The following is a 26,100-nucleotide window of genomic DNA, read 5'->3' on the forward strand; positions in this document are numbered from 1 at the left end:
CAATCTAGGTGGCACCTTTGCAGGCTGGGGCTGGCCTGCTATACCACCCCCCCACCGCCCGCTCTACAGTAGCAGTAACTCCAAACTCTGCAGTAGTGTCTACCTACTCTATAGTTGTATATACCTACTCTATTGTCGTATATACCGACTCTATAATAGTATATATCGACTCTATAATAGTGTAATTTCGTAATTTCGTGTCTTGTCATAACCGTTCTTCGTTACACAGCTCTCTCACATCCCTGGGTTCCTTTTTCCCGTTACTCCCGTTACCTGAGCTCGTTTCTCTCGCTCCCTAACACCGCTGGCTAACGGCGTTCGCGAGACAGCCTCCGGCCTGCCACGTGGCTGCTGGCGTGCCGGAGGCACAGACGTGGTCTCTCCTCAAACTTCTCCACACTGACCACGAGCTGTCTCTCTCCACCCCTTATAACACCTGGCTCACATGATGCCACGCAGCCAATCATCAGCCATCTTGAGGTCGTTAAGTCTAAGATTCTCGGGATCTCGCATACAATTGTAGCACTGGCTGCACACTGGTACCACGAGTGTCGGAATGTCCCCCCTGATCAATGCCACATGCCACTCAGCCTTCATAAAGTGTAGGATGTCGTGTGGTATAGCCAAGCACCATTAGCCCCACGGTAGGCTACAACTGAGCCAATTCATTGATCATTTATCCTGCACGGTATCCGCAGCCTATACCCTCCCTCTCCCCCCCACGCTATATCGCTAAAGTTACATTGAGGCTAATTTGAGCAAACAAAGCTGTACAAATGAGAGAAGAGCAACCAATCAATCGTGGTGATTGATTGTGGGATTGCGACCCTGAGCCCCGGCGGTCAGGGTGCTGTTGTATGGGTGCGGCTAGTTCATCGTTCAATGCCGACTGGAGATTATTAACTCGGGTTGTGTCAACATTGTGGTTGGACAAAAAACAACAACCCTCTCCATATCTGAAATTGGTAATCACCGACGTCGCTGTGCAGAATGTACAGGCACACCTATTATAGCACTGCCTCTTATAACGTAATTTCGTTATAACGCTCTTTGTCCTGGAGGAAAATTCCTGCGTGGATCAGCCCGTATAGGGAAGAAAGTTGGCGTGTCGTTGCTTTTAGGGCCGTATCTTTGCCCATATATACGGTCTTGCGAAACTTAGTTCGAGGATTCTGTTGTGATCGATTATGTTCACAGACGGTCCGACAGCCATGTTAGCGTATTGATTAATCGAGGGTTAATTGCTGCGTAGATTCACTGGCGATCCACGGATTGAGTCATCCCATTTGGTTAATGCGGCTTCCCACGGTACGTGTGTTTATCTTCTTGGTTTATTTCGGTAAAGTCACGTAGAAGGGAAGTAATAAAATAATAAAAATAAAACATAATAAAATTATTCTCACGACGTTTCGGCCACAACGCAAGCAGCCGTCCTCAGGTGAAAACCAGGTCCGTCGAGGCGACATAGTCTGAACGTGTGTTTATGGCAGACAGTAGTTAATCTTCCAGAAGCTCCGACCCAATGCACTGCTGAGTACATAACTTATTGTAGATTTCGTACGTCATCACCAACAAAAGTATATTTTTTTATTATAAAATGCTTTAGTAAATTTATCATGTGTACAGTAAGACTATTACCGATAGCTAAATGAAGCCCTCATATATCACCCATAGGTAAAAAAAATAGCGGTCGGTTACGCATCTCCTTTGGAACCATGTTATAGTGACCTCCAATAGCACTGTTTCATACAGCGTTGTTGGTAACGCATCTCCATTGGAACCATGTTATAGTGACCTCCTATAGCGCTGTTTCATACAGCGCTATTGGTAACCCATCTCCATTGGAACCACGTTATAGTGACCTCCAATAGCGCTGTTTCATACAGCGCTATTGGTAATGCATCTCCATTGGAGGAGCCACGTTATAGTGACCTATAGCACTGCTTGGTTATCGCCCTCCGTTTATCAAAAACGCATCTTAAGCACTATAGGAGGTGTGCCTGTGTTATAAATAATATAAATAGTCAAACAACGTCCCCTTTGCGTAGAATCCGTCCCTCAACATAAAAAATTGTTACGCGGCAAGGCCTCGGCAAGGGTTTGGTTTTTGAAAGTTTGCGCAAAATTAGACTTTGTGAATGTTGATACCACGCTTACATGGATAACAGGCGGTTAGGTTCCCAAGTCTGAATGAACAATACGGGAGAAAATGGAAATGTGTTATAGCATTGACTGCTCTGCGCTACACGTAAATAACATCATTACGCTGACCAGAATTGTACAATACTGCACGTAAATGATGATGTAAATAATACAACAAAGTAAAATGTGAATACGTTATACTGTACATTTGGATGTTTTATTTTAGCTCAACACAAAACGTCATGGCGTACTTGGACGTTATTGATCTAGGGGTGCCGTGATGGTCAGGAGCTGTTAACTGCCTCGCCTGGTGTACAGGAGGTCGTGGGTTCGATCTCGACCCTGACGCCTGCTGTATATTTAGAATTTGCGTGTCTCTCTCGCCGTGGTCACGTACATTTTCTCCGAGTCCTCCGGGTTTTCCCTTCACATTTAAAAGCACGCGTTCAGGGTATGTGGCTGCTATAAACTTCCACGTGATCAGCCACTTCGTTGAGCTATCATTTGTGGCTAGGTCGCTTCTGAAAAAGAGATACAGAGTTCATCATCTCCAATGAGATATATATCCCTTTTTCAGAAGCAACCTGGCTATCACGAATGCTAGCCAGACAAAGCGGCTCATGTGGAAATGTATAGCAGCTAACTACTCTAAACGCACGTCGATTCAAAATGTGGAGGTAAAAAAAACCGGAGGACCCGGATACAAATTCGCGTGAGCACGGGGAGAGAGACATCTGCAGGCGTCAGGGTCGTGATCAAACCCACGACCTCCTGTATATCAGGCGAGGTAGTTAACATTTCGTCATACAGAAGGGAGAGAAACACGCAGACTCCACATATACAGCAGGTGTCAGGGTCGTGATCAAACCCACAACCTCCTGTATACCAAGCGAGGTAGTTAACATCTCTCCATGGAGAAGAAAGAGACACGCAGACTCAATTTCTGCAGCAGGCGTCAGGGTCGTGATCAAACCCACGACCTCCTGTATATCAAGCGAGGTAGTTAACATTCACCGTGTTTATAAGCAATGGCTGATCCGGACAATCAGTGTCTCATCAGCAGTCAGGCTCAATTGAATCAATGCTGGTAAGCTGCCAAATGTTTACAGGCCAATGAGTGATTTCAACAATCAGTGCCTGATCAGCAAAGTCAGGCTCGGCTTGATCCAGTGCTGGTGAACGACCAAAATAAATCGTCAAGCTGCGTCGGCATACGGTGGCTGGGCACGTGGGCTACACGACCCAGCCAACTTAGCCTCGCGGGGCCGGAGGAGCTCACCGATGGGAATGTGCCATACAAGCCACGCGCATACAAAGATCCCCCGTGTAGCCTTCATAGACTGCTGGGGCAAGGTGCTGTTAGCGAGTAGGGGCACCTATGAAGGCCGGCACTGTGGCACAACAGGGGCGGGTGGGTGGCCAGCACCACGCCCGGCCGCCTTTGTCTCCCCAGCGGCGATGTTTACACACCAAAGACAAAGATCCCCCGTGTAGCCTTCATAGACTGCTGGGGCAAGGTGCTGTTAGCGAGTAGGGGCACCTATGCAGGCCGGCACTGTGGCACAACAGGGGCGGGTGGGTGGCCAGCACCACGCCCGGCCGCCTTTGTCTCCACAGTGGCAATGTTTACACCACACCGCACCAGGTACTCATTTTAGGCTGAGTCTACCTAGGGGAGGCCTAGGACCGGTTCAAATGATCGTCACTGGGTGTTGGCCGTGAGCGGGAATCAAACTGGTTCCGCCGGGTTCGTAGCGCAGTGTACTGACCGCTACACACACAGCCCCCACCCCCCCTACCACTCCACCCACCCGGCCACCCCTCCCCTCGGGAGGCGCACCTGGGACCGTCCCCATCACTTGGTGGGGGAGCCCCCCCTCCGCCCCCCCCGCGAGTTCAATAAGAAGCGCGTGGGTGAGGTGGGAGCCACAAAGCCAACGGAGGAGCAGCCATGGCGGGGTCTCTGCGATTCGCCGTTCTCGTCCTCGCCACCGCAGCGGGCGCCTCTGCTGCGTCGGTGCGTGACGGAACTCCGCCCGTGTGCTCCACCTGTGCGCTCACCTGCGCTCACCTGTGCCCTCACCTGTGCACTCACCTGCGCTCACGTGCACTCACCTGTGCACTCACCTGTGCACTCACCTGTGCACTCACCTGTGCACTCACCTATGCTCACGTGCCCTCACATGTCTACTCACCTGGGCTCACTTGCACTCACCTGTATATTCATGTCTACATGTGCGATCACTTTTGCGCTCACCTGCATACACGTGCATTCGCCTGTGTACACACGTGTCCACACGTGCGCTCACCTGCGCACCCACATATGTACACGTTCGCTCACCTGTCCATACGTGCGCTCACCTGAGCACTCACATATGTACACGTTCGCTCACCTGTCCACACGTGCGCTCACCTGTATACACGTACCCTTCACCCGAGCGCAGAGGGCACGTGTACAAAGGTGAGTGCCGCGCGTACAATCGCCATCGCGAACAGCTGCCTCCCGTCAAGTTTGTTAAAGGCTTCGCGGTGTGACGTGGGGGGGGGGGGTTGCCCGCTTTGTCTCTGTTGCAGCTGGGTGTGGTCACGACCGAGTGGGGCAACGTGGAGGGACGTTGCGTCTCCACGGGCCTCCTCTCCTCTGTCGACGTCTTCAAGGGAATCCCCTTCGCTGCTCCTCCGCGCCCCTTCAGCAAACCCGAGCCTCACCCGGGATGGGGCGGTAAAACTTCACCCGCACACACACATACACACACACATACACAGAACACCACCAACATCACCAACACCACCACCAACACCACCACCAACCCCACCACCAACACCATCACCAACACAAACACCACCACCAACACCACCACCACCACCAACACCACCAACCCCACCACCAACACCATCACCAACACAAACACCACCACCAACACCACCACACACAGGGCCGGATGAAGGCATGGGGGCTTTAGGGGCTGCCGCCCAGGAGTGCCTCCAGAGATGAAGTGAAAAGTGATTTCGTTTGTGAATGCTGGATTTTATTTCGTTGTTAACCTTTAAAAAATTAAACTTTATTTTTCTTTAACTTTGTTTCCCTTTCGAAAATATTACTGGTGGGTGGCCACACAGTACATGTAGCCCAGGGGCCTTACAAAATCTTAATCCCGCCCTGACCACACACCACCTCCTCCTCCTGCTCGCTCGCACCATCACCTCGTCACGAATCAGCCTCCTAAACACCCTCTCACCTCGTCACGATTCAGCCTCCTAAGCCCCCTCTCACCTTGTTACGATTCAGCCTCCTAAGCCCCCTCTCACCTCGTCACGACCCTCCTGGTGACTCTCACGCTCATACGACAACGACGCCACGAAGTGGCCGTTGACATCACCGCGGTGCTTGTGCCAGGCTAGGTGCACTTTGAGGCTATCGCGTGAAGTGTGGAGGGCTGCTGACAGGTCACGGGACAGACCCGGCAGGTGCCACGGATTGACTGAGATGACTGGCCGATGCACCACCCGGTGCTCTGCACGTTGTTGTGAGGGTCCCTCCTCTGTCCTCCGTTACTGCTGGAGGGCGACTGCCTCCAACTGGCCAGTAGAAGCAGCAGCATCCTTCACGAGCCTCCTCCACAGAGGCCGATCTTGATACCGCTGGTTTCAGTCATCGGCAAGTCCACTTAGCTCCACGTCCTCCCGTACCGCATCACTCCATCTCTTCTCTAGCCCGTGCCGCGCCCGTTTAGCCCCCTCGCTCCGGCCAAACAGAAGCCACTTGGGCATGCGGTGGCTGGACATGTGGGCTCCAACGTTGCCTCGCTTGTCAGAGGAGCTCATCAATGATGGGATCGTGTCCAGATCTTTCAAGGATCCTGTCAGCTCCTCGCCACATTAATCGAGTTTGGTAACATCCGGGATGGAGCGTAGGCAGGGCCCGCCCGAATGTTTCATCCTAACCTCTTCACCCCCTTACCTCCTCACCCGTCACCTCCTTCATCGCTCGCCTCTCAATGACGCAGCTGATCCCCGGACAGAGCGCTAACGCTTTGACCTCACGACTTTTAACTCCGTGACCTCTTGAATCATGACTCACTGACCTCCTACCTTGCGCGTGTGGTGTGTCCATGTGTGTGTGTGTCAGGTACCCTGAAGGCCTACAACTACCGTGACCGCTGCCTGCAGACCACCATGAGCCAGACGGACACGCGGGGGTCTGAGGACTGCCTCTACCTCAACGTCTGGGTGCCGCACGGCATCAAAGGTAAGGACCGCGTGTGCAGGATGTGTAGACGCACGTGGGAGCGGGAGAGTGGCACGCACATGTAAGTGGGAAAGTGGCAGGCACCTGGAAAAAATTGGAAAGTGGCACGCACGTGGGAAAGAGGGAGAGTGGCACGCACGTGGAAGGCAGCTGAGTCGGGGTGAATGTGCTGCAATGGTGTGATGCCGTGAGTGTTGGGGGGGGGGTATGTTTACAGTGAACGTGCGAACGCACTGCGACTGGAATAGTTTTATTTTATTTTACTTTTGTTTTAATTGCAACAAAAGAATACGCGGGCAAGGTACAATCAGCCGCTGTTCAAAATAAATCGACGAATTCCTGAACGGCGCGTCGAGTACAATAGAGGAGGTACACGAGGAGGCTGTATATTGGGAGTTTGCGTGTTTCTCTCTCTCCCCGTGATCGCGTGGATTTTTCTCCTGGTTCTCCGGTTTATTCTGTCCACATTTAGAATCAACGTCGCGCGTTTGTAGAGTTTTTGGCTCAAGCTATAAGTGTCCACACGATGACAAGCCACTTTGTTGAGCGATTATTTGTGGCCAGGTCGCTTCTGAAAAATACCTATATAGCTCAGTGGGCCTTACCTGGTAAAATACAGAGTTTGTTTTTATAGTTTAGAATTCATAGAGGACTGTGGGGATAAGAGGTGACGTCGGAGGAGGGACCAGAGGAGAGAGCTGTGGATGGAGGGAACTGTTTATAGAGAGAAGAGAGCTGTGGATAGAGAGGAGAGAGATGTGGATGAAGAGAGAGAGAGAGCTGTGGATAGATAGGAAAGCGCTGTGGATGGAGGGAACTGTGGATGAAGGAGGGAGCTGTGGATAAAGAGAGAGTTGTGGACGAAGGAGGGCGCTGTGTGTGATGGAGAAGGTGGAATAAACGGACAAGAATGCTTACCTGCCTACGCGTGTTTATGGGGAGAGTGCCCACTACAGGAACACCGATCGGCCCTCTCACCCCCCCCAATCCCCAACCCTCCTCCCCTCCCCCCCTTCCTCCTAGTGTCGAGGAACCTGCCCGTGATGGTGTGGATCTACGGGGGCGCGTTCATCTTCGGCTCGAGCGAAGGCGCCAGCTTACTCGACAACTTCCTCTACGACGGCCAGGAGCTGGCGGACCGCGGCAAGGTCATTGTGGTGACCTTCAACTACCGTCTGGGGCCCTTGGGCTTCCTCAGCACGGGCGACGAGCACGGGCCCGGTGAGGGGGGGGGGGGGCACGTGGGAGCAACACGGTGGAGGAGGGAGGGAGGAGACACGTGGGGAACACGAGACACTAAACCAAGCTAAAAACTCAACTATTTTTTTCTCTTTGATTTACGTCGCTTAAAAATTCGTCATCGCACCTTTGAGGAACGCATCCCCAATGTAAACCGCGGTGTTGCTGTAGCTAGTGTCCCTCGCAAGAGATGTAGCACACCCAAACACCAAGGTCAATTCAATGCAAGGAAGATGTAGAAACAAGGTTGTTCCAAAACGTTGGTGCTGCAATGGCAAAGGCTTCGTCACCTACTCAAATTCTTGTTCTTGGAATAGTTAAAAGGCAATGATATGAACTAAACTATTTTTATTTTACCAGGTAAGGTCCGCTGAGCTATATATCTTTGTCTTAAGCAATCTGGCTTTCACAAATAATAGCCCAACGACGTGGTTTATCATCATGATGTGGAAATTTATAGCAAAACGAAATATTCTCAACCCTTTGAGAATGGATATTCTGCAAAGAGGGGCTCAAAAGCTGAAATATGGCATACGAATAATCGCGTCTGTGCTTAAGGATAGAAACAAATATACACACAATAATATAAAGCCATAATAGCACAACGAAGTTGTTCATCATCATGTGGAAATTTATAGCAGACAAATACTCTAAATGCACGTTGATTCTAAACGTGGAGGGGAAAATCAGAGGCCCCAGAGAAAAATCCACGCAACCACGGCGGGAGAGAAAGAACACACAAACTCCAAATATACAGCAGGCGTCAGGGTCTGGATCGAACCCACGACCTTCCGGATACCAGGCGAGGTAGTCAACACATCTCCTAGGCACCACACCCAGCTGCACTCTGAAGGAGACGGCGGAAGACTAGGATATGGCGGGGGGGGGGGGGGGGCAGCGATATGGGTGACATGGAGGGGCACGGGGGGACTGCGTTGCTATCACTCGTCCTGGTATCCCCGAGGCTAGATGGCGCGGGGGATGGGGTCTTTGTCTTTGTGTCGCCCAGGTAACTACGGACTGTGGGATCAGCACGCCGCCATCAAGTGGGTGAAGAGGAACATCCGCGCGTTCGGTGGAGACCCCGACAACATCACCATCTTTGGAGAGTCAGCGGGGGGCGCCAGTGTCTCCCTGCAGGTGCGGGAGAAGGGGGGGGGGGCATGGTGATGGTGGGGGGGTGATGGAGGAGGCATGGTGATGGCAGGGGTGTGGTGATGGGGGAGGCATGGAGATGGCAGGGGTGTGGTGATGGGGGGGGGGGTATGTTAATGGGGAGGCATGGTGATGGCAGGGGTGTGGTGATGGGGGGCGGGTATGGTGATGGGGGGGGCATGATGATGGTGTCCTCCCATGTGTATAATAACCGACTCGTCATTCATTGGCTGAAAACATCTTTAGAAATGAAAAAAACCGACGTTGAGGCAGGAGCCTCGTGAGAAATATCGCCACGACTCGGTGTGTGTGGAGGCTTCCCCGACCGATGTCACCATTCGTGATGATGATTTAAACAAAACAATAAAACACGCTTTGCCCTTTCTGGCAATAATCCAGCAGGTGTTAAGATGCCTCACAAGGCAAATAACACGAGAAAGCGAACAGCACAAGGGCCATTCAAACGCCAAAGCATTCGTAGCTCGGATTTAAGGAGTTTTAGCACCGCTGAGACAAAGAAGCCATAGCGGAGGCTGTAGGTGCAGGCCAATCAGCGTCAAGGACAATGCATACATTGTTATTGTTATTAGCAAAGCGTGTTTGTTTGCATTGTCCTTGTACTAGTAATAGTTTTTTACCCTTTCAACTGGTACAAAAATCTGACACCTTTTTACAAGGCATCATTGTTTGCAATAACCACAACACAAGCAGTCAAAATGCAAACAAAAAGAAACAACTCTGATGATGATAATTACTTCAAGGACAGTGCATATCATTATCATCATCAGAGTTGTTTATTTTTGTTTGCATTTTGACTGCTTGTGTTGTGGTTATTGCAAACAATGATGCCTTGTATAAAGGTGTCAGTTTTTTGTACCAGTTGAAAGGGTAAAAACCTATTACTATATTTTGCCACTGGTAAAGGAGGTTTCATAGTGTCCTTGTACCGTTCACTTTTGACGTTTTTCTCTGCTGTAACACCGGTGGTGAGACGAGGCCATGACAGAGGCTGTAGCTCAGGTGCAGGCCAATCAACTTCAAGGACAATTCGTTATTACATAGGCGGAGTGTGACTTCTATATTTGGGGGGGCAGGAGTTTGCTTAATAGAGACTCATAGAGACTAATAGAGTTACACAGATACTCATAGAGCCGACGATAAATACATAGAGACTCATAAATATGCATAGCGACTAATATAGACTAATAGAGATACATAGATACTCACAGAGATACACATAAACTAATTTAGCCTATTTTTGGGGTCTTTCGGTAAAGCCAAGTAGATAGAAAAAAAATATCACGAAGTTTTGATCACAACACATGCAATCGTCATCAGGTGAAAAAAATATAGCTGGAGAGCTGCTGAGGCAGGATGTCATATCCCGCTATAAGACCCAAAAAATATAAATGCCTGCTGTCACAAAAGCTTCAAGTCAAGATTTAATATAGACTAATCGAAATACATAGAGACTCATAAAGATACAGAAACACATAGAGACTGATAAAGATACATAGAGATACATAAAGACTCATAGAGATACATATAAACTAGGTGGAAAGTGAGCGAGGTTTTGGCCGAATCATGTCCTGCTGGCTCAAACCACAAACACTGGTAAACAAAAAAAATCATGTTTTCTGGCCTGGACTTTTGCAGCTGTTTTAGACTAATTTCAGGGTGCTGATTCCAAATCTGGTCTCAGATTTGCTCTATCACATCTCATTTTTATGCTATCGGCATACCCCATTTTCATTGATTTTACCCGAAATTAACTCTGTCACTTATGATTGCAAGTTGTTGCGAGTCAGTGACTGCTTTAGTGTTAAAATATGGTGCTGTATTTTTGGGATAGTGTGTTTATAATATCATTTTATGTAGATATCCACATTTATTAAATATTTTTCTTCTGCAGTTTTTATTGAAAATGCAATATTTGATATCTCAAAAACCTGATGTGATAGACAAAAACTGATGCCAGATTTGGAATCAGCACCCCAAAATGACATTAAACCCGTTGGTATACCTTATGCCAGAAAAAGTGTGACCAGTGTAATCAATAAAAAATTAAAAAGCCCTCCCACAAACACAGCCACATAGACAGTCAAGTCGTTAACGTCCCGATGACCAATGTGCTTCATCGGCAAAAGCAGAGATAGGAGGAAGGTTGAAAAGCCACCAATGATCATTCGTTGGTTAACCAGACGCTCAACTCCCGCGTGGATCTTGGCAATCTGTCAACGCCTTACGATGCTCCATGCAATCGCGTTGTAAAAAAAAATGAAAATGTGGCTTGCTTCTCAACAGGTTGGCCAAAGTAAGCCCCTTAGGTTCACGACGAAGATGACGAGGGGGAATGATGATTATGATGATCACGAAGGGGGGTGATGATGTCGTTACAGATGCTGTCCCCGGTCAACAATGGGATTTTCCATCGCGCCATCAGTCAGAGCGGGTCGGCCCTTGCTTCCTGGGCCATCCAGAGGGACCCGCTATCCTGGGCCATCAAGGCATGCGCGTGTACCTACGCACACATAGCGCAATGCACGCACGCACACACGTGTGCACGCACGCACACACACACGCACCACGCACATGTACCACGCACGCGTAACATACACCGCACACACCACGCACACAGCACCACACACACAGTACGCACGCAGCACACACACAACCCATGCATGCGCAGCACATACACAGACACACGCACCACGCACACAGCGCCACGCACACAGCACTGGTGCGATGTGTAAACATGTGTAAACATCACACCGGTGTGTAAATATCGCCACTGGAAGAGACAAAGGCGGCCCTGGGCTTGGTCCTGGCCATCACCCATAGGTGCGCCTCATTTTTATAACGCGAATTGGGTATGACACGATCGAGCAAACGGAACTACGTCGCAGCGCGAGTGGGAATTAGTGGTAGTATGGCTGCCTCGGCGTAGCATCGCGCAAGGCATTGGGATGCTGTTGGATGCTTCTAGATGCTATCCACGCACGCCTCGGTCTTTGTCCAGCCTGTGTACTGCGCATCTCACGCGTTATTGCCGACTGCGCTTTACCCCTATATTATACATTTATTGTGAGGCGATTTTCCCCCATAACGCGGTGCTCTTCAGGAACACCATAGGAGAACAGACCATACTCACTCACAGCACTTGCCCCTAGTGTACACGGCTGTGTGAAAGGCTACACGGGGGGGGGGGGGGGGATGTTGTCTCTGTCCAGGTGGCCGAGGTGGTGGGCTGCCCGACGGACGACTCGGCGCGCCTCATGGGCTGCCTGCGCATCAGCAACCCCGTGGACGTGGTGCACGCCATAAAAATCGTCGTGCCCTCCACCACGGGTGAGGAGGGCTTCACGGCACCCGAGTGGCCTAGCAGCAACCGTTTGGCCTCCCATTAGGGCATAATAACGCCCGTGTGGCTTAACAATGCTTGTGTGGCCTCCCGCAAGGGCCACAGGAACGCTGCTCCTGTGTGGCCTCCCCAGGAAACATTCGTAGTCAACGACGTTTGGGCAGTGGCCCTTCTAAGTAGCGTAATTAGTAAGGAAGTCAACGGTAGATTAGGGGCGTCCCTCCCTGTACCCCTCTCACAGCACAACCCCTCACCATTCACCCCTCACCGAACCCCCTTTCCACACCCTTCACCGCACACCCTGGACCACACACCCTCACCGCACTGTACCTGCCACCCCTCCCCCCTGACCGTCACCTGGTACCGTAGGTCCCTTGGTGAACTCTCTGGCGTGGAGCCCCGTGGTGGACGGCGACTTCCTGCCCGAGGAGCCGCACCTCCTCGTGGGCAACGCGGCGCAGATCGACTACATGGCGGGCGTCAACAACATGGACGGACACCTCTTCGCAGGCGCGGACGTGCCGTCCGTCAACACGAAGGACAAGACCACCAGGTGGGCTGACGACGACAACAGCAGGAACAGAAGCAGGCATACCGTGTAAACATATATGGTTTACCCCATATTCTTGTGCAGGGAAATTGAGTTTTCAGGTCCGCATGGTCTACAGCCAGGGGCGGTTTCTTCATTAGGGCGATTGGGCGACGCACCACTAATGTCATTCAACGACAGAGTCACGCTAGCCGTCACTGTGCCTCTGGATATAGTCCAATCAGCGTCATGTCACGTTCTGTGGAGTACCGCCTCTTTTTGGGGGATTTCACTCCAGCTGAGAATCGCCCCGAGTGGCCCCATAGACTTACATTCAAAGATGTTTTTTTTCGAACGGCGGGCGCTCTAATGCATTCTCTATGACTTCCGGGAGGGCTCGCCCTAACGTGCTTACGTCATCATACGTAAGCACGTTTCATCCAACAATATAATTTGTCGCCACCTAGTGGAATCTTTAATAAAAGAAACTTGAGTGGATTCTATTAATAGTGAGTATAGAAACAAACAAGGATATGTATTGTAAGAGTCACTTTATTTTTCATTAATATTAAAGAAGTGAAGTTGCCTTTACATGCTTAAGCTGTTAATGTATCCATTGCATGGGTGGACCTTATCCTTATCAATCATCCAGACATTTGCCCCCCCTGAGAGATTTTGCAGGAGCCGCCACTGTCTACAGCCATTTCAATACTGCAAAAAACTATGATAGTCTGTTTATGTTTCTCTTCTTGTGATGAGACTTTGTAGGATGATGGTTGAGAATTATAAGGGCAAGGGGTGACAAATAAAGTTTGGAATTGGTCTTTAATAAGGTAGGCACTGTTAAGGGCTTGATAGGTATGTGTATGTAAGTTGAACTTCATTCGCACCGCAGATAGCCAACTGTGCTAATCGGAAGTATGGGGGAAGGACAATAAACTAAACACAAAAAATCCGTTTTAAAAGAAACGAGTTTGTTAATCTATATGATGATTTAAAAGTGCGCAGCTCCCAGTGAACAGACAACAGCACCCGCCATTTCCCCCTTCCCCCACGTGGTGGTGACGACGTCACAAAGGCGCTGTGACGCGATACCCAAGGGGGCACTTGGAAGTGGGCGTATCTGTGTCGTGACGTCAAAAGGGTGCGTGTTAGGTGTTTTGGATCGATAATTGTGATCCAATACATCGATTCTGCCCCCCAAAAAAATCGATTCTGTCCGACAAAAACATCGACTCTGCCCCGGTCAACTCGGGACCGTCTTCTTGAAAATGTCCGCTTTTATTTCAACTTAAAACCAGCCGTTAACGGAGCTACAGTAACGGGTTTTATTACGATGTTTATCCGATTTCATCATAGCTGCATGTGAGTGTTCGCTTTTATTCGAATTACAGCCGCTTGTGCCAGCAGGCTCAGGTGCGCTTTGAGGCCATCGCGTAAAGTGTCGAAGGATCGCTCGCTGACAGGATGGTCACGAGATAAACCCCAGGTGCCGTGGGTTGACTGCTGTGCCAGGTTAGGTGCAGAAGGTTCACGTGACAGAGCCCAGTTGCCGTGGGTTGACTGCTGTGCCAGGCTAGGTGCGGGAGAGTCACGTGACAGAGCCCAGGTGCCGTAAATGTACGTATGAATTTACGTATATTTAACTTCTTTCACACCGTACGTAGCCAACCGTGCTAATCAGTGGTGCGGGGGAAGGACAACAAACTAATCACAAAAAGCAATTCTAAAGAATTAAGTTTTCAATCCAGAAAACGGATTTCTGAGACGACTGGCAGATGCACCAGCTGTAACCCCTATGTGTGTATGTATGTTAAACCTCTGTTTCATCGTACGTGTTAATTGGAGGTGCCAATATGCTGCATTTTAGCCACCTGGCACTCTGCTAGTTGCTGTGAGCGTTTCTCCTCTGCCCTCCGTCTTTGTTGGAGAGTAGCGTGAGTGTGTGAATGTGAGTGAATGTGTGAATGTTAGTGTGTGTGTCTGTAAGCGTGAGTGCGAATTTGAGGGAACGTGTGAACGTGTAGAGTTAATCTGTTGTCCCCATGTCCCGCAGTGTGAGGTCGTGTGTGAGTGTGGGGGGAGCGGTGGTGCAGCGGTTAGTGCCGCGCTGTGCTACAAATCCAGCGACTCGAGTTCGATTCCCGCTCACGGCCACCAACACCGGTGACGATTATGTCAACCAGTCCTGGGCCTCCCCTAGGTCGACTCAGCCTCAAATGAGTACTGGGGAGACGAAAGCGGCCGGGCGTGGTGCTGGCCACCCACCCTCTCATAGGCGCTGCTTCGCTAACAGCACTCGCCCCAACAGTCTGTTAAGGCTACACGGGGGATCTTGGTGTTTGTACGAGAGCAGAATGGAGTTTGTGCTATCTCTCCCCCTGTCCTGCATGGGTAGCCTCCTGGGTTCTCCGGTTTCCCTGCCCAGGGCTAAAACCCCACAGGCCCAGTGTCAAGCGTATTGGGCCAAAACATCCCAAATGCTTAATCGTTGGTTATTTCGGTAAAGTCACGTAGGTGTAATAAAAGACTCCGTTGGCACTGGTGGTCTCCGTTGGTCTTTTATTTAGGTTCTTTCTCCGCACCCCACTGGTCCCCTCTGCGGACCAGCGTCGTCTCGCTCCTCCACTCGTCCTCACACCCCGCTGGTCTTGACAAGGGACCAGCGTCTCCTCTCGCGTGCCGTGCACGCTCCTCCGTTAGCTCCTCCACTCCCGCACTCCGCACACCGCTGGCCGACGGCGTGCTGAAGGTCCTTCGGCCACGTGGCCGATGGCGCGGATCTCCTCTCACCACCCAACGCGGCTCAGCCTCTTAACTCCCCCAACTCTCGCGATCTCTTCCGGGCTCCCACTTATATCCTCTGCCCCCACGTGACCCTGACTCCTCCCCTTCCGGATCGTCAGATCCGGCCTTCCCGTACTGCCCAGCTGGCTCCGCCCCAATTCACCTCGCTTCCCATTGGAGCCGAGGTGAACGGCGGTCCCTCCCACACGCCTCCCAGACCGGGCTGTGTGATTGGGCCAGAGCCCAGCAGGAACTCCATTTACGCTCGCATTACATAGGTATAAAATATAATAAATCACGACGTTTCGGGTGCAACACAAGCGTCCATCATCAGGTGGGAAAGCGTGGTCTGCTGCTGAGGCAAACTGTTTTAAAAAGGTTTGAAATGGGTGTAGCCCAAGGGTTATAAAGCAGTGGCCAGGGCTAGTGATGTTAATATGAGAAATTAGCATGTGACTGTAAGATAGGAGAGCGGCCTCCTACGACGAGGGCACGGACGTGGCTATGTTAATGTGAGGAATTAGCATGATGTTAATCCCAAATGCTGCAAAATCACCTGCACATTCGATGACAGGTGCTGAGGGTTTGGGCACACGTAGCACAGTCGCCCCCTACTGCGAAGACTCAGCAGGACCCTTCTCGCAGAATCTTGAGGCTCCCTTGGAAAAGTAGGGTAACAATAACAATGATCATCATTACATCACCATCTACATCAGCTGTGCTGGAGAAGAACTATTGCTATTTTCAGACCCACTGAGCCATATGGCTCTTTTTCAGAGGCGACATGGCCACAAATGATCGCTTAACGAAGTGGCTCATCATCATCGTGTGGACATTTATTGATGTTGATTCTAAGCGTGGAGAGAAAAATAGGAGGACCCGGAGAAAAATTCACGTGACCACTTCGAAATATACAGGTGGTCAGGGTTGGGATCGAACCCACGGGCCTCCTGCATACCAGACGAGGTAGTTAATATCTCATAGCCACCGTGGTGCTGAAGAAGTAACTAATTAGCACGTTTGGTTCACGTGACAAACCTCACTGATTGGCTGTGTCGGGTGGTGGCGGCTTTTTATATTTGCGCGCTCTACCCATAACCAAAACGTTTACAGTTCAACTAATCACTGACATCTGATCTAATAACCCCAACAACCCCAACTACTCCCCCCCCCCCTCGTACCCCCCCCCCCTCCCACCTCCAGGATGGACATCTACAAATTGGCCATGGGCTTCGCGAAGGGCCACCGTGACGTGGGCTTGGAGGTGTCGAACCTCTACTCGCACGACCAGCAGGTGGCCGACTACTCGGAGGAGGCAGCGCGTGCCGCCGTGGAGCTCGAGACCGACTTCCTCTTCATCGTGCCCTGCCAGAGACTCCTGCGGATGCACTCTCAGCGCGCCACGTGAGAAGCGCGGAGACGTGGAGAGCGCCCTCGTCTCGCTCGCCCTAAACTACCTGGTCACCTGCACGCATGGTCACCTGCACGCGTGGTCACCTGCACGCGTGGTCACCTGCACGCCTGGTCACTTGCACGCCTTTTGGCGTCATCTGGTCCAACACCATGTGAAACTAGGCTCTAAGAAAAGCTGTTTCGGGTGTGGACCAATCAATTTCAAGGACGGTGCATACATTATTAGAGTTGTGTTTTTTTGTTTGCATTCCGACCGCAGGTATTATGGTCAATGCAAACATGCCTCCTTGTAAAAAAGCTGTCAGTTTTGTTGCCAGATAAAAAGGTATAAAAAAACAATGATCATATTTTGCTACTGGCAAATGAGGTTCCAATGGTGGTACAAATACAATAATTTACCATTGTTATTAATACCATAGTATGTAAGGGGCCGTCCATAAATGACGTCACGCACCTAGGGGGGGAGGGGGGTCAGACATTTGTGACGATGCGTGACGAGGAGGGGAGGGAGGGTTTGAGAAATGTGACATCACATCAAAATGCGCAACTTTAAGTAAATATAATTGTTACAACAACACTCATTTCGATTAACTTTAATTATTAACTATTTGATTATTTAAATTTACGAAGGTCGCCTTTCATTTATTCCATGAAGGAGCATTTTGCTTCTCCATGGGAGAATGGATAAGCATACATTTTGAATTTTTATTTAATGATTGTTATTGAACATTTTGATTCTATTTTTGGATTTAAAGCTTTCGTGACTGCAGGGATTCATCTTCTTGGTTTCTTCAGTAAAGTCGCGTAGAAGGGAAATAATAAAATAATAAAACATTTACATAATAAAATACAATTATTTTTATTTTCTGTGGGGAAGCCATTTTGAAGCCTGATTGTGTTATTTGTGTTTTACGGCATTTTTGCTTGCTTGGTAGTCGTAGGAGTAAATGTGACTTGTTGTTGTGAGTTTGTTCTTGTTTCTTTGGTAATGACATTTATTTGGGCTATGCGTTGTCTATTTGTGATGCAGCATCCTGTCATACTGCGTAATAGTGGTACATCCTTGATGATTCCAGTCACCATGTATTCATGTCTCTGCAATTTGTGTAATGTAACTCTCATAGGTGTTGAGCCTCGTGTTAAATCACTTTATTCCACTCGATAAATGTCCCTGTCATTGTGAATATGGGGTGGTTACGTCGAATGACAACAGCCTTAGTGTCATGGTGAGGTTATTCGAAGGCGGTTTAATTGCAGGAGGATAGCACTGAAGGCCTAGGTGTAAAATACACGGCCCGCCACTGGGTAAGCCGCATGGGTTGACAGCTATGTATTTGAGCCTGTCCCGTCTCGATGCTTCAACACGGGCGCGCCCCCCTTCGCTCCCCCCCACTTTGTCTTTTGCTTTGTGCGCAGTGGTGCCCGCACATACTCGTACCAGCTGTCCCACCCGAGCCGCATGCCCTTCGTCTACCCCGACTGGATGGGCGCCGACCACGCGGACGACCTGCAGTACGTGTTCGGGAAGCCCTTCCAGACGCCGCTGGGCTACCGGCCGAAGGATCGCGACGTCTCCGCTGCCTTCATCGCCTACTGGAGCAACTTCGCCAAGACCGGGTAACGGCAGCGGCATGGCAAGGGGTGGCACGGAACAGCACCTCCGATTAGCACGGTTGGATGCATACGGTGCAAAAGAAGTTCAACATACATACACACATATGCAGAAACATGCAGGCAATGCAAACTCTGCACACACGCACCACGGACAGGTAGGGGGGACCGCGTACCCACCCCCCCCATGTGGCGAGGGGAGGGTGCAGGGTGAAGGGGAGGGTGGTGACATGGTGATGGGGTGGTGGTGATGGAGTTGGGGGAACACGATGATGGGGGTGAGTGACTGGGTGAGTGGGTGAGTGAGTTAGTGGGTTAGTGAGTTAGTGGGTTAGTGAGTGGGTGGGTGAATAAGTGGGTGAGTGGGTTGAGTGAGTGAGTGGGTTGAGTGAGTGAGTAAGCCGGCCTTTACCTCCCGTCTCGTTCTGGCCGTGTACCCTGTCGGTTCTGTCTATTTTCTCCTTTCCACACAAGGTGGCGCATTGGGATCTACGGGCGGAATGCTCCGCTGTATAAATATAAATTACTAGTGGGAAGTACCCGGCGTTGCCCTGTCAAAAAAGACACACACACACATCGACTTACACACACACAGACATCGACACACACACACATCGACTCACACACACACATACATAGACTAACACATCCATCGACCTACACGCACACATATATGGACTTACACACACACACATATTGACTAACAAACACACACATGGACTTACACACACACACATCGACTTACACACACACAGACATCGACCCACACACACACAAACACATCAAGCCACACACACACACATCGACTCACACACACACATACATCGACCTACACACACACACATCTATGGACTTACACACACACACATATTGACTAACAAACACACACATGGACTTACACACACAAACATCGTCTTACACACACACGTAACTTTTATAGCAGGTTGGCAGCAAATGGGTAACTTTGGCACAAAACAAAGAACGCCATCAGGGTGGTATATTGTGGAGCCAGAGCCTGTTGTTGGTCATTTCTTTTGGTGAAGTAGATGCGTTGACCATTTTCAAGTTGAACTGCAAATGGACGACTGTGGGGGAACGATCATGGATGGGGGAGCCAAGAATGATCGAAATGGCCTTATTGCTGCTGATGTATCTTCCTTGGACAAGAAGACGTAACCTCATCCACACTTTGCCCCTCTTTTTGTAAGGCAAAGATAGGCATGTCAGAGCCATTGTTGATGTATTTGCAAACATATTTGATGGCTTGCACCGAATTGCAGAATTGAACAATAAAGTGGGCCTCGAAGATATTGCACACAAGAAGGCAGTAGGGAACGATCCACTGGTTGTCAACCTTCATTTGAGAGTTAGTGGCAGGTCTGAGTGTTGTTTGAAATCCACCATGCTCAGTATTTCTGCGACGATATAGAGGATAGCCATGATGGCCTGACTGAGTGTTTTTCAAGAAGTTGCATGGATACTTCTTGGTACACCTGCGGTCTTGCATACATGGCGAATTTGGATTGAGCTGCCCACATGGGCCATGGACCATTTAATTGCAGACCACATCAAATAGGGCAGGGTCTTGATGGGGGTCAGGTAGCTCAGCACAGATGATTGAGTCAATGTCATTTGCATGAATTGTTTCTGTCATCCATAGAAAAATATGAGGATGAGGAAGAGCACGTTTTTGGCACTCATTGGTGTGCAAGTTACATGTTGTCTTTCCAAAGACACTGCCTTCCTTAGTCCTAATAAGCCTCATTAGTTCATCAACTTTGAGTTTGAAGACTCTTGCAATGGTGTCATGTCTGTCTGTTGCCTTTTGGTTTGGATAAAGCTCAACCTGGATCTCCTTCCATTTAGGATTGCAAGTGCAGGTGATAAAGAGGTGGGGCCTGCCATATTGCCTGATGTACGTCATGGCATACTGAGTCTTCTCATGCATGTATCTTGGTCCACCTGTGAAAGATTAAGGCAAAATGACTAATCAGCCCACATTCTGAGCGTTTGCATGTATGTCAGCATTGATAATGAACTGTGAGATGAGCATACAGTTCTATACATAGGCGTTTTTGATTACGTTGAATGTAAAGAAGGTGCAAACTCTCAATTTTGGCATACTTATCGACAACATACTTAGTTTAAGAGGTTGACGCACCATAATATGTGGTTTCCTCCTTCTCTGTCCATGATCATGAAGGAATATACGTCTTTAGAGGAGACAGTTTTGTGAGGATGTCTTTGTCGTGTAGTTTTCATAATTTGAGGAATCTGGACATGGTACCCATCTTGGACTTTGCACAGTATAATGGGGTATTGTAGGGCATCATATGCTCTGCTTGTCTCAGGAAATCGTTTGATGGTGTTGTCTTGTTATCGAAACACAAGGTCTCATACCGACTGTGTTGGTGGTACCTGCTTTCAGTACAGGAGTACATACTGGCTGTGGTTGTACCTGCTATGATTACAGCAGTGCATACTGACTGTGGTGGTTTCAGCTATCACTACAGCAGTGCATACTGTGGCGGCACCTGCTTTAACTACAGCAGTGCACACCAACTGTGGTGGTTTCTGCTATCACTACAGCAATGCAATCCGACTGTGGTGCTACCTGCTACCACTACAGCAGTGCATACTATGGTGGTACCTGCATTAACTACAGTAGTGCACACCAACTGTAGTGGTTCCTGTTATGACTACAGCAGTGCATTCCGAATGTGGTGGTACCTGTTATCACTACAGCAGTGCATCCCGACTGACTGGTACCTGCTTTCACTACAGCAGTACATACCGACTGTGGTGGTACCTGCTATCACTACAGCAGTGCACACTGACTGTGGTGGCACCTGCTATGATTACAGAAGTGCATACTTTGGTGGTACCTGCTATTATTTCAGCAGTGCATTCTGTGGTGGAACCTGCTTTCACTACAGCAGGGCATACCGACTGTGGTGGTACCTGCTATCACTATAGCAGTGCATACTGCTGTGGTGGTATCCTGCAATGACTACAGCAGTGGTAACTGACTATGGCAGTGTAAGGGATGGTATCCTGTTATGACTACAGCAGTGCATACTGATTGTGGTGGTCCCTGCTATGATCAGAGCAGTGGATACTGGCTATGGTGGTACCTGCTATGATAACAGCAGTGCACACTGACTGTGGTGGTACCTGCTATGATTTTAGCAGTGCGTACTGGCTGTGGTGTTCCCTGCTATGCTTACAGCAGTGCATACTGACTGTGGTACCTGCTATGATTACAACAGTGCATATTTACTGTGGTTACCTGCTATGATTACAGCAGTGCATACTGACTGTGTTGGTACCTGCTATGATAACAGCAGTGCATACTGACTGTGGTGGCTCCTGCTATGATTACAGCAGTGTATTTTGTGGTGGAACCTGCTTTCACTACAGGAGTGCATAGTATGGTGGTACCTGCTATGATTACAGCAGTGCATACTGACTGTGGTGGTACCAGCTATCACTATAGTAGTACATGCTGACTCTATAGCACAAAGTACTCACCTGACAGAGTGGCGTGGTGAGGCCTAGTCCCGTGCAGAGCCCCCTGCCTCGCCTAGCTTGCCCAGCCGGCTGAGGTGGCACCTTGGCAGGCTGGGGGCTGGGCCGCTATCCCCCACCACCACTTGCCCGTGCTACAATAATACTATGTAAGCGCTATAATGTTAATATCTACAGACTCTATAGTAGTAACTGCATGCATCGAGGTGGGGGGGGGGGGGACATCACACTGTGAAGCGCTAACCTCAGCGTTGTGTGTTTTTGTTGCATTTTTAACGCGAAATACATTTTCCCCCTTCCCCCCACTGAACGCGTGTCACTTGGTAGGGGCTGTCCCCCCCACCGAAGGCAGGTGAGTTCGTATCATCGAGCGGCGAAAGTAAATAAGTAAATAAATATAAATATCACTAAATAGATAATTTAACTAATTAAAAGTTGAGGGATGTGAAAAAGGAATAGCGCTTGTCCACCGCGGGGCTTACGGCATGATACCTTTTTTTTTTACATACCGTTTGAGAGCCAAATCCTTCACAGGTGTGCGAACACAAACAGATAGAGAAGTAGACAGGCAGACAGACGGACAGACAGACACACAGACAAAAAATGCCTTTTATAGGTAAGATGATTTACCATTATTATAATTAAGTATGAAGAGCGCTGTGCCGAGCATCGCTGTTGGGCTGTAGAGCAGAGCGCGACGTTGCTATGTGCAAGTTCGACCCCCTCCCCGACCCGATCGATCGATTCGCTAGTGTAGATTTTTCAAATTTTGGCAAAGTTGAACCTTCTCTCCGGCCGGCACACAATGGCCCAGGATGATGCTGCGGGATCTTTAACGTGATGGCTGCTGCTGATGTAGATGCAGAGCCGACGACTACAATTGTCACATTCAAGTGGCCAAGCCCAGATAACTGCGTCAGGAGACAGCGGAGCGGTTGTATCGCTGTGGTGTCTCTGAGTCTATGCGTTTCCATGGGTCTCGATGAGTCTTTGGATTTATATGGGGTCTCTGAGTCTCTGTGTGGCTCTAATAGTCTGGATCTCTATGAGTATCGATGAGTTTATGTGAGTCTCTATTAGCCTGGATCTCTGTGGGTATCTATGAGTCTCTATTAGTCTGGATCTCTATGGGTATCTATGAGTCTCTGTGCATCTCCATTAGTCTGGATCTCTGTGGGTATCTATGAGTCTCTGTGCGTCTCTATTTGTCTGGATCTCTGTGGGTATATATGAGTCTCTGTGCGTCTCAATTAGTCTGGATCTCTATGGGTATCTATGAGTCTCTGTGAGTCTCTATCAGTCTTGATCTCTATGAGTGTCTGAGTGTCTGTGTGTCTCTATTAGTCTGGATCTCTATGGGTATCTATGAGTCTCTGTGTGTCTTTATTAGTCTGGATCTCTACAGGTATCTGAGTCTCTGTGGTTCTTTATTAATCTGGATCTCTATGGGTATCTACGAGTCTCTGTGCATCTATATTAGTCTGGATCTCTGTGGGTATCTATGAGTCTCTGTGCGTTTCTATAAGTCTGGATCTCTATGGGTATCTATGAGTCTCTGTGCGTCTCTATGAGTCTGGATCTATGGGTATCTATGCGCCTCTTCTTCTTCCGTATTGCTGCTGATGTAGATGCAGAGCCAACGACGACAATTGTCACATTCCGGTAGTCAAGCGCAGATACCCGCAGCTCCAGAATCCAGCAGAGTTGTATCGCTGCGATGTCTCGTTAGACCTTGCACTGCGTCTGTTCTGGATGACCACAATCGCCGCACCGCTACCGGAGAGTTTTTAATTTTCCATTCATGCGTCAAGGTATCATGCGCATCTACTGCTGCCATGGAATGTGTGGTAGGTGATGGTCCACGGCGCCAAGTGATGATGGGTTTATAGCCGGGCTGTTGTGATGGTGGCTACGCTGCTGTTCCTGTTGCGCGTAAACACTCAACAATCGGCCGATGACACCGCCATATGTAAAGGACCGCAGAGGTTTGGGCAATTGTTGGTAACGGCGACCATTCACCACCACGTGGCTGCCGCTGCCGCCGACGACGACTTCTGTGTTTGCCCCGCACCTCCGAGTAGCGATGGCGGCGCCATCCGGGGCCCTCACCAATTATTTCTTCTTGCGCGTTTGCAGGGACCCGAATTATGGGGGCATGGCGGTGCCCACACACTGGCCGGTCTACGACGCGAGCACAGAGCAGTACCTGGACATCACCAGCAACATAGACTACAGCTCCATCAAGCAGCACCTGCGCCGCGACTACATGGACTTCTGGATTGACGTCAACTCGAGATACCACCATCTGGGCACCGAGGGCCCGTCTCAACCTGCGACCGAGCCTCGCACATCCATGGAAGCATGATCTTCCGCTCGTGCTGGCCGCGTCCGCGGACACGCGCGCGTGCGTGCACGCGGAACACACACGAGGGACACGCTCACACGGGCCACACACACACGGTACACACACATGGTACACACACACACAGGACACACAAGGAACACACGGTAAGCACACTCACACGGTACACTCACACGGGACACACGGGACACTCACACGGCACACACACACACGGTAAGCACACACGGGACACACGCAAGGGACACACACACGGGACACACACAAGGAACACACACACACGGGGGACACCAAGACAATAGGAAGAAAACAGGATCATGGAACGTAGTGTTGAGTCGATGGTGTGTGGTGAGCGTGCACATGAGGAATACAATAAACTCGTGTAAGGCCAGCAGTGTTGACGTGTCGGTATGTTCACTTGTGTGTGTCACGTGTCGGTATGTTCACTTGTGTGTGTCACGTGTCGGTATGTTCACTTGTGTGTGTGTCACGTGTCGGTATGTTCACTTGTGTGTGTTCACGTGTGAGTGTGTTCACGTGTCGGTGTGTGTGTTCACGTGTGAGTGTATTCACGTGTGTACAGTGAGGGAAAAAAGCATTTGATCCCCTGCTGATTTTGTACGTTTGCCCACTGACGAAGAAATGATCAGTCTATAATTTTAATGGTAGGTTCATTTGAACAGTGAGAGACAGAATAACAATGTAATGCGAGCATAAATCGGGTTGTTGCTGGGCAAGATCCCCCTGCTCAAGAAAGCACATATACATGCCCGTCTGAAGTCTGCCAATGAACATCTGAATGATTCAGAGGACAACTGGGTGAAAGTGTTGTGGTCAGATGAGACCAAAATGGAGCTCTTTGGCATCAACTCAACTCGCCGTGTTTGGAGGAGGAATGCTGCCTATGACCCCAAGAACACCATCCCCACCGTCAAACATGGAGGTGGAAACATTATGCTTTAGGGGTGTTTTTCTGCTAAGGGGACAGGACAACTTCACCGCATCAAAGGGACGATGGACGGGGCCATGTACCGTCAAATCTTGGGTGAGAACCTCCTTCCCTCAGCCAGGGCATTGAAAATGGGTCCTGGATGGGTATTCCAGCATGACAAGGACCCAAAACACATGGCCAAGGCAACAAAGAAGTGGCTCAAGAAGAAGCACATTAAGGTCCTGGAGTGGCCTAGCCAGTCTCCAGACCTTAATGACTTGGAGAAGATCTGCAAAGAGGAGTGGGACAAAATCCCTCCTGAGATGTGTGCAAACCTGGTGGCCAATTACAAGAAACGTCTGACCTCTGTGATTGCCAACAAGGGTTTTGCTACCAAGTACTAAGTCATGTTTTGCAGAGGGGTCAAATACTTATTTCCCTCATTAAAATGCAAATCAATTCATAACATTTTTGACATGCGTTTTTCTGGATTTTTTTGTCGTTGTAATAAGTGACCCGTCAGGCACTGCTGGTCTCCGTTGGTCTTTAATTCAAGTTCTTTCTCCGCTGGTCTCCTCCGTGGACCAGCGTCGTCTCACGCGCGCCCCGCATGCGCTTCCTCCTCAGCTCCTCCACTCTTTCTCACACCCCGCTGGTCCTGACAAGGGACCAGAGTCTCCTCTCGCGTGCCGCGCATGATCCTCTCGCGTGCCGTGCACGCTCCTCTGTTAGCTCCTCTGTTAGCTCCTCCTCGCGCGCGTGCCGCACGCGCTCTCCCGTCAGCTCCTTCTCGCGC

At 49.8% G+C, this 26,100-nt stretch overlaps 1 protein-coding gene across 1 annotated transcript; it reads left to right on the top strand.

The window, feature by feature from the left end:
- Positions 1–4,036: 4,036 nt before the first annotated feature.
- Positions 4,037–24,764, top strand: LOC133360067 (bile salt-activated lipase-like). The gene is made up of 11 exons (XM_061578656.1): positions 4,037–4,159; positions 4,717–4,864; positions 6,272–6,391; positions 7,415–7,612; positions 8,640–8,770; positions 11,185–11,292; positions 12,016–12,133; positions 12,516–12,699; positions 16,666–16,866; positions 18,292–18,492; positions 24,151–24,764. The coding sequence occupies exons 1-11, from the start codon at positions 4,094–4,096 to the stop codon at positions 24,377–24,379; spliced, it is 1,704 nt and encodes a 567-aa protein (XP_061434640.1). The 5' UTR covers positions 4,037–4,093; the 3' UTR covers positions 24,380–24,764.
- The last annotated feature ends 1,336 nt before the right edge of the window (positions 24,765–26,100 follow it).

This window comes from Lethenteron reissneri, chromosome 67 (assembly GCF_015708825.2).
Source record: "Lethenteron reissneri isolate LAM-NWPU_2019-01 chromosome 67, ASM1570882v1, whole genome shotgun sequence".
In the NCBI taxonomy this organism is placed as follows: domain Eukaryota; kingdom Metazoa; phylum Chordata; class Hyperoartia; order Petromyzontiformes; family Petromyzontidae; genus Lethenteron; species Lethenteron reissneri.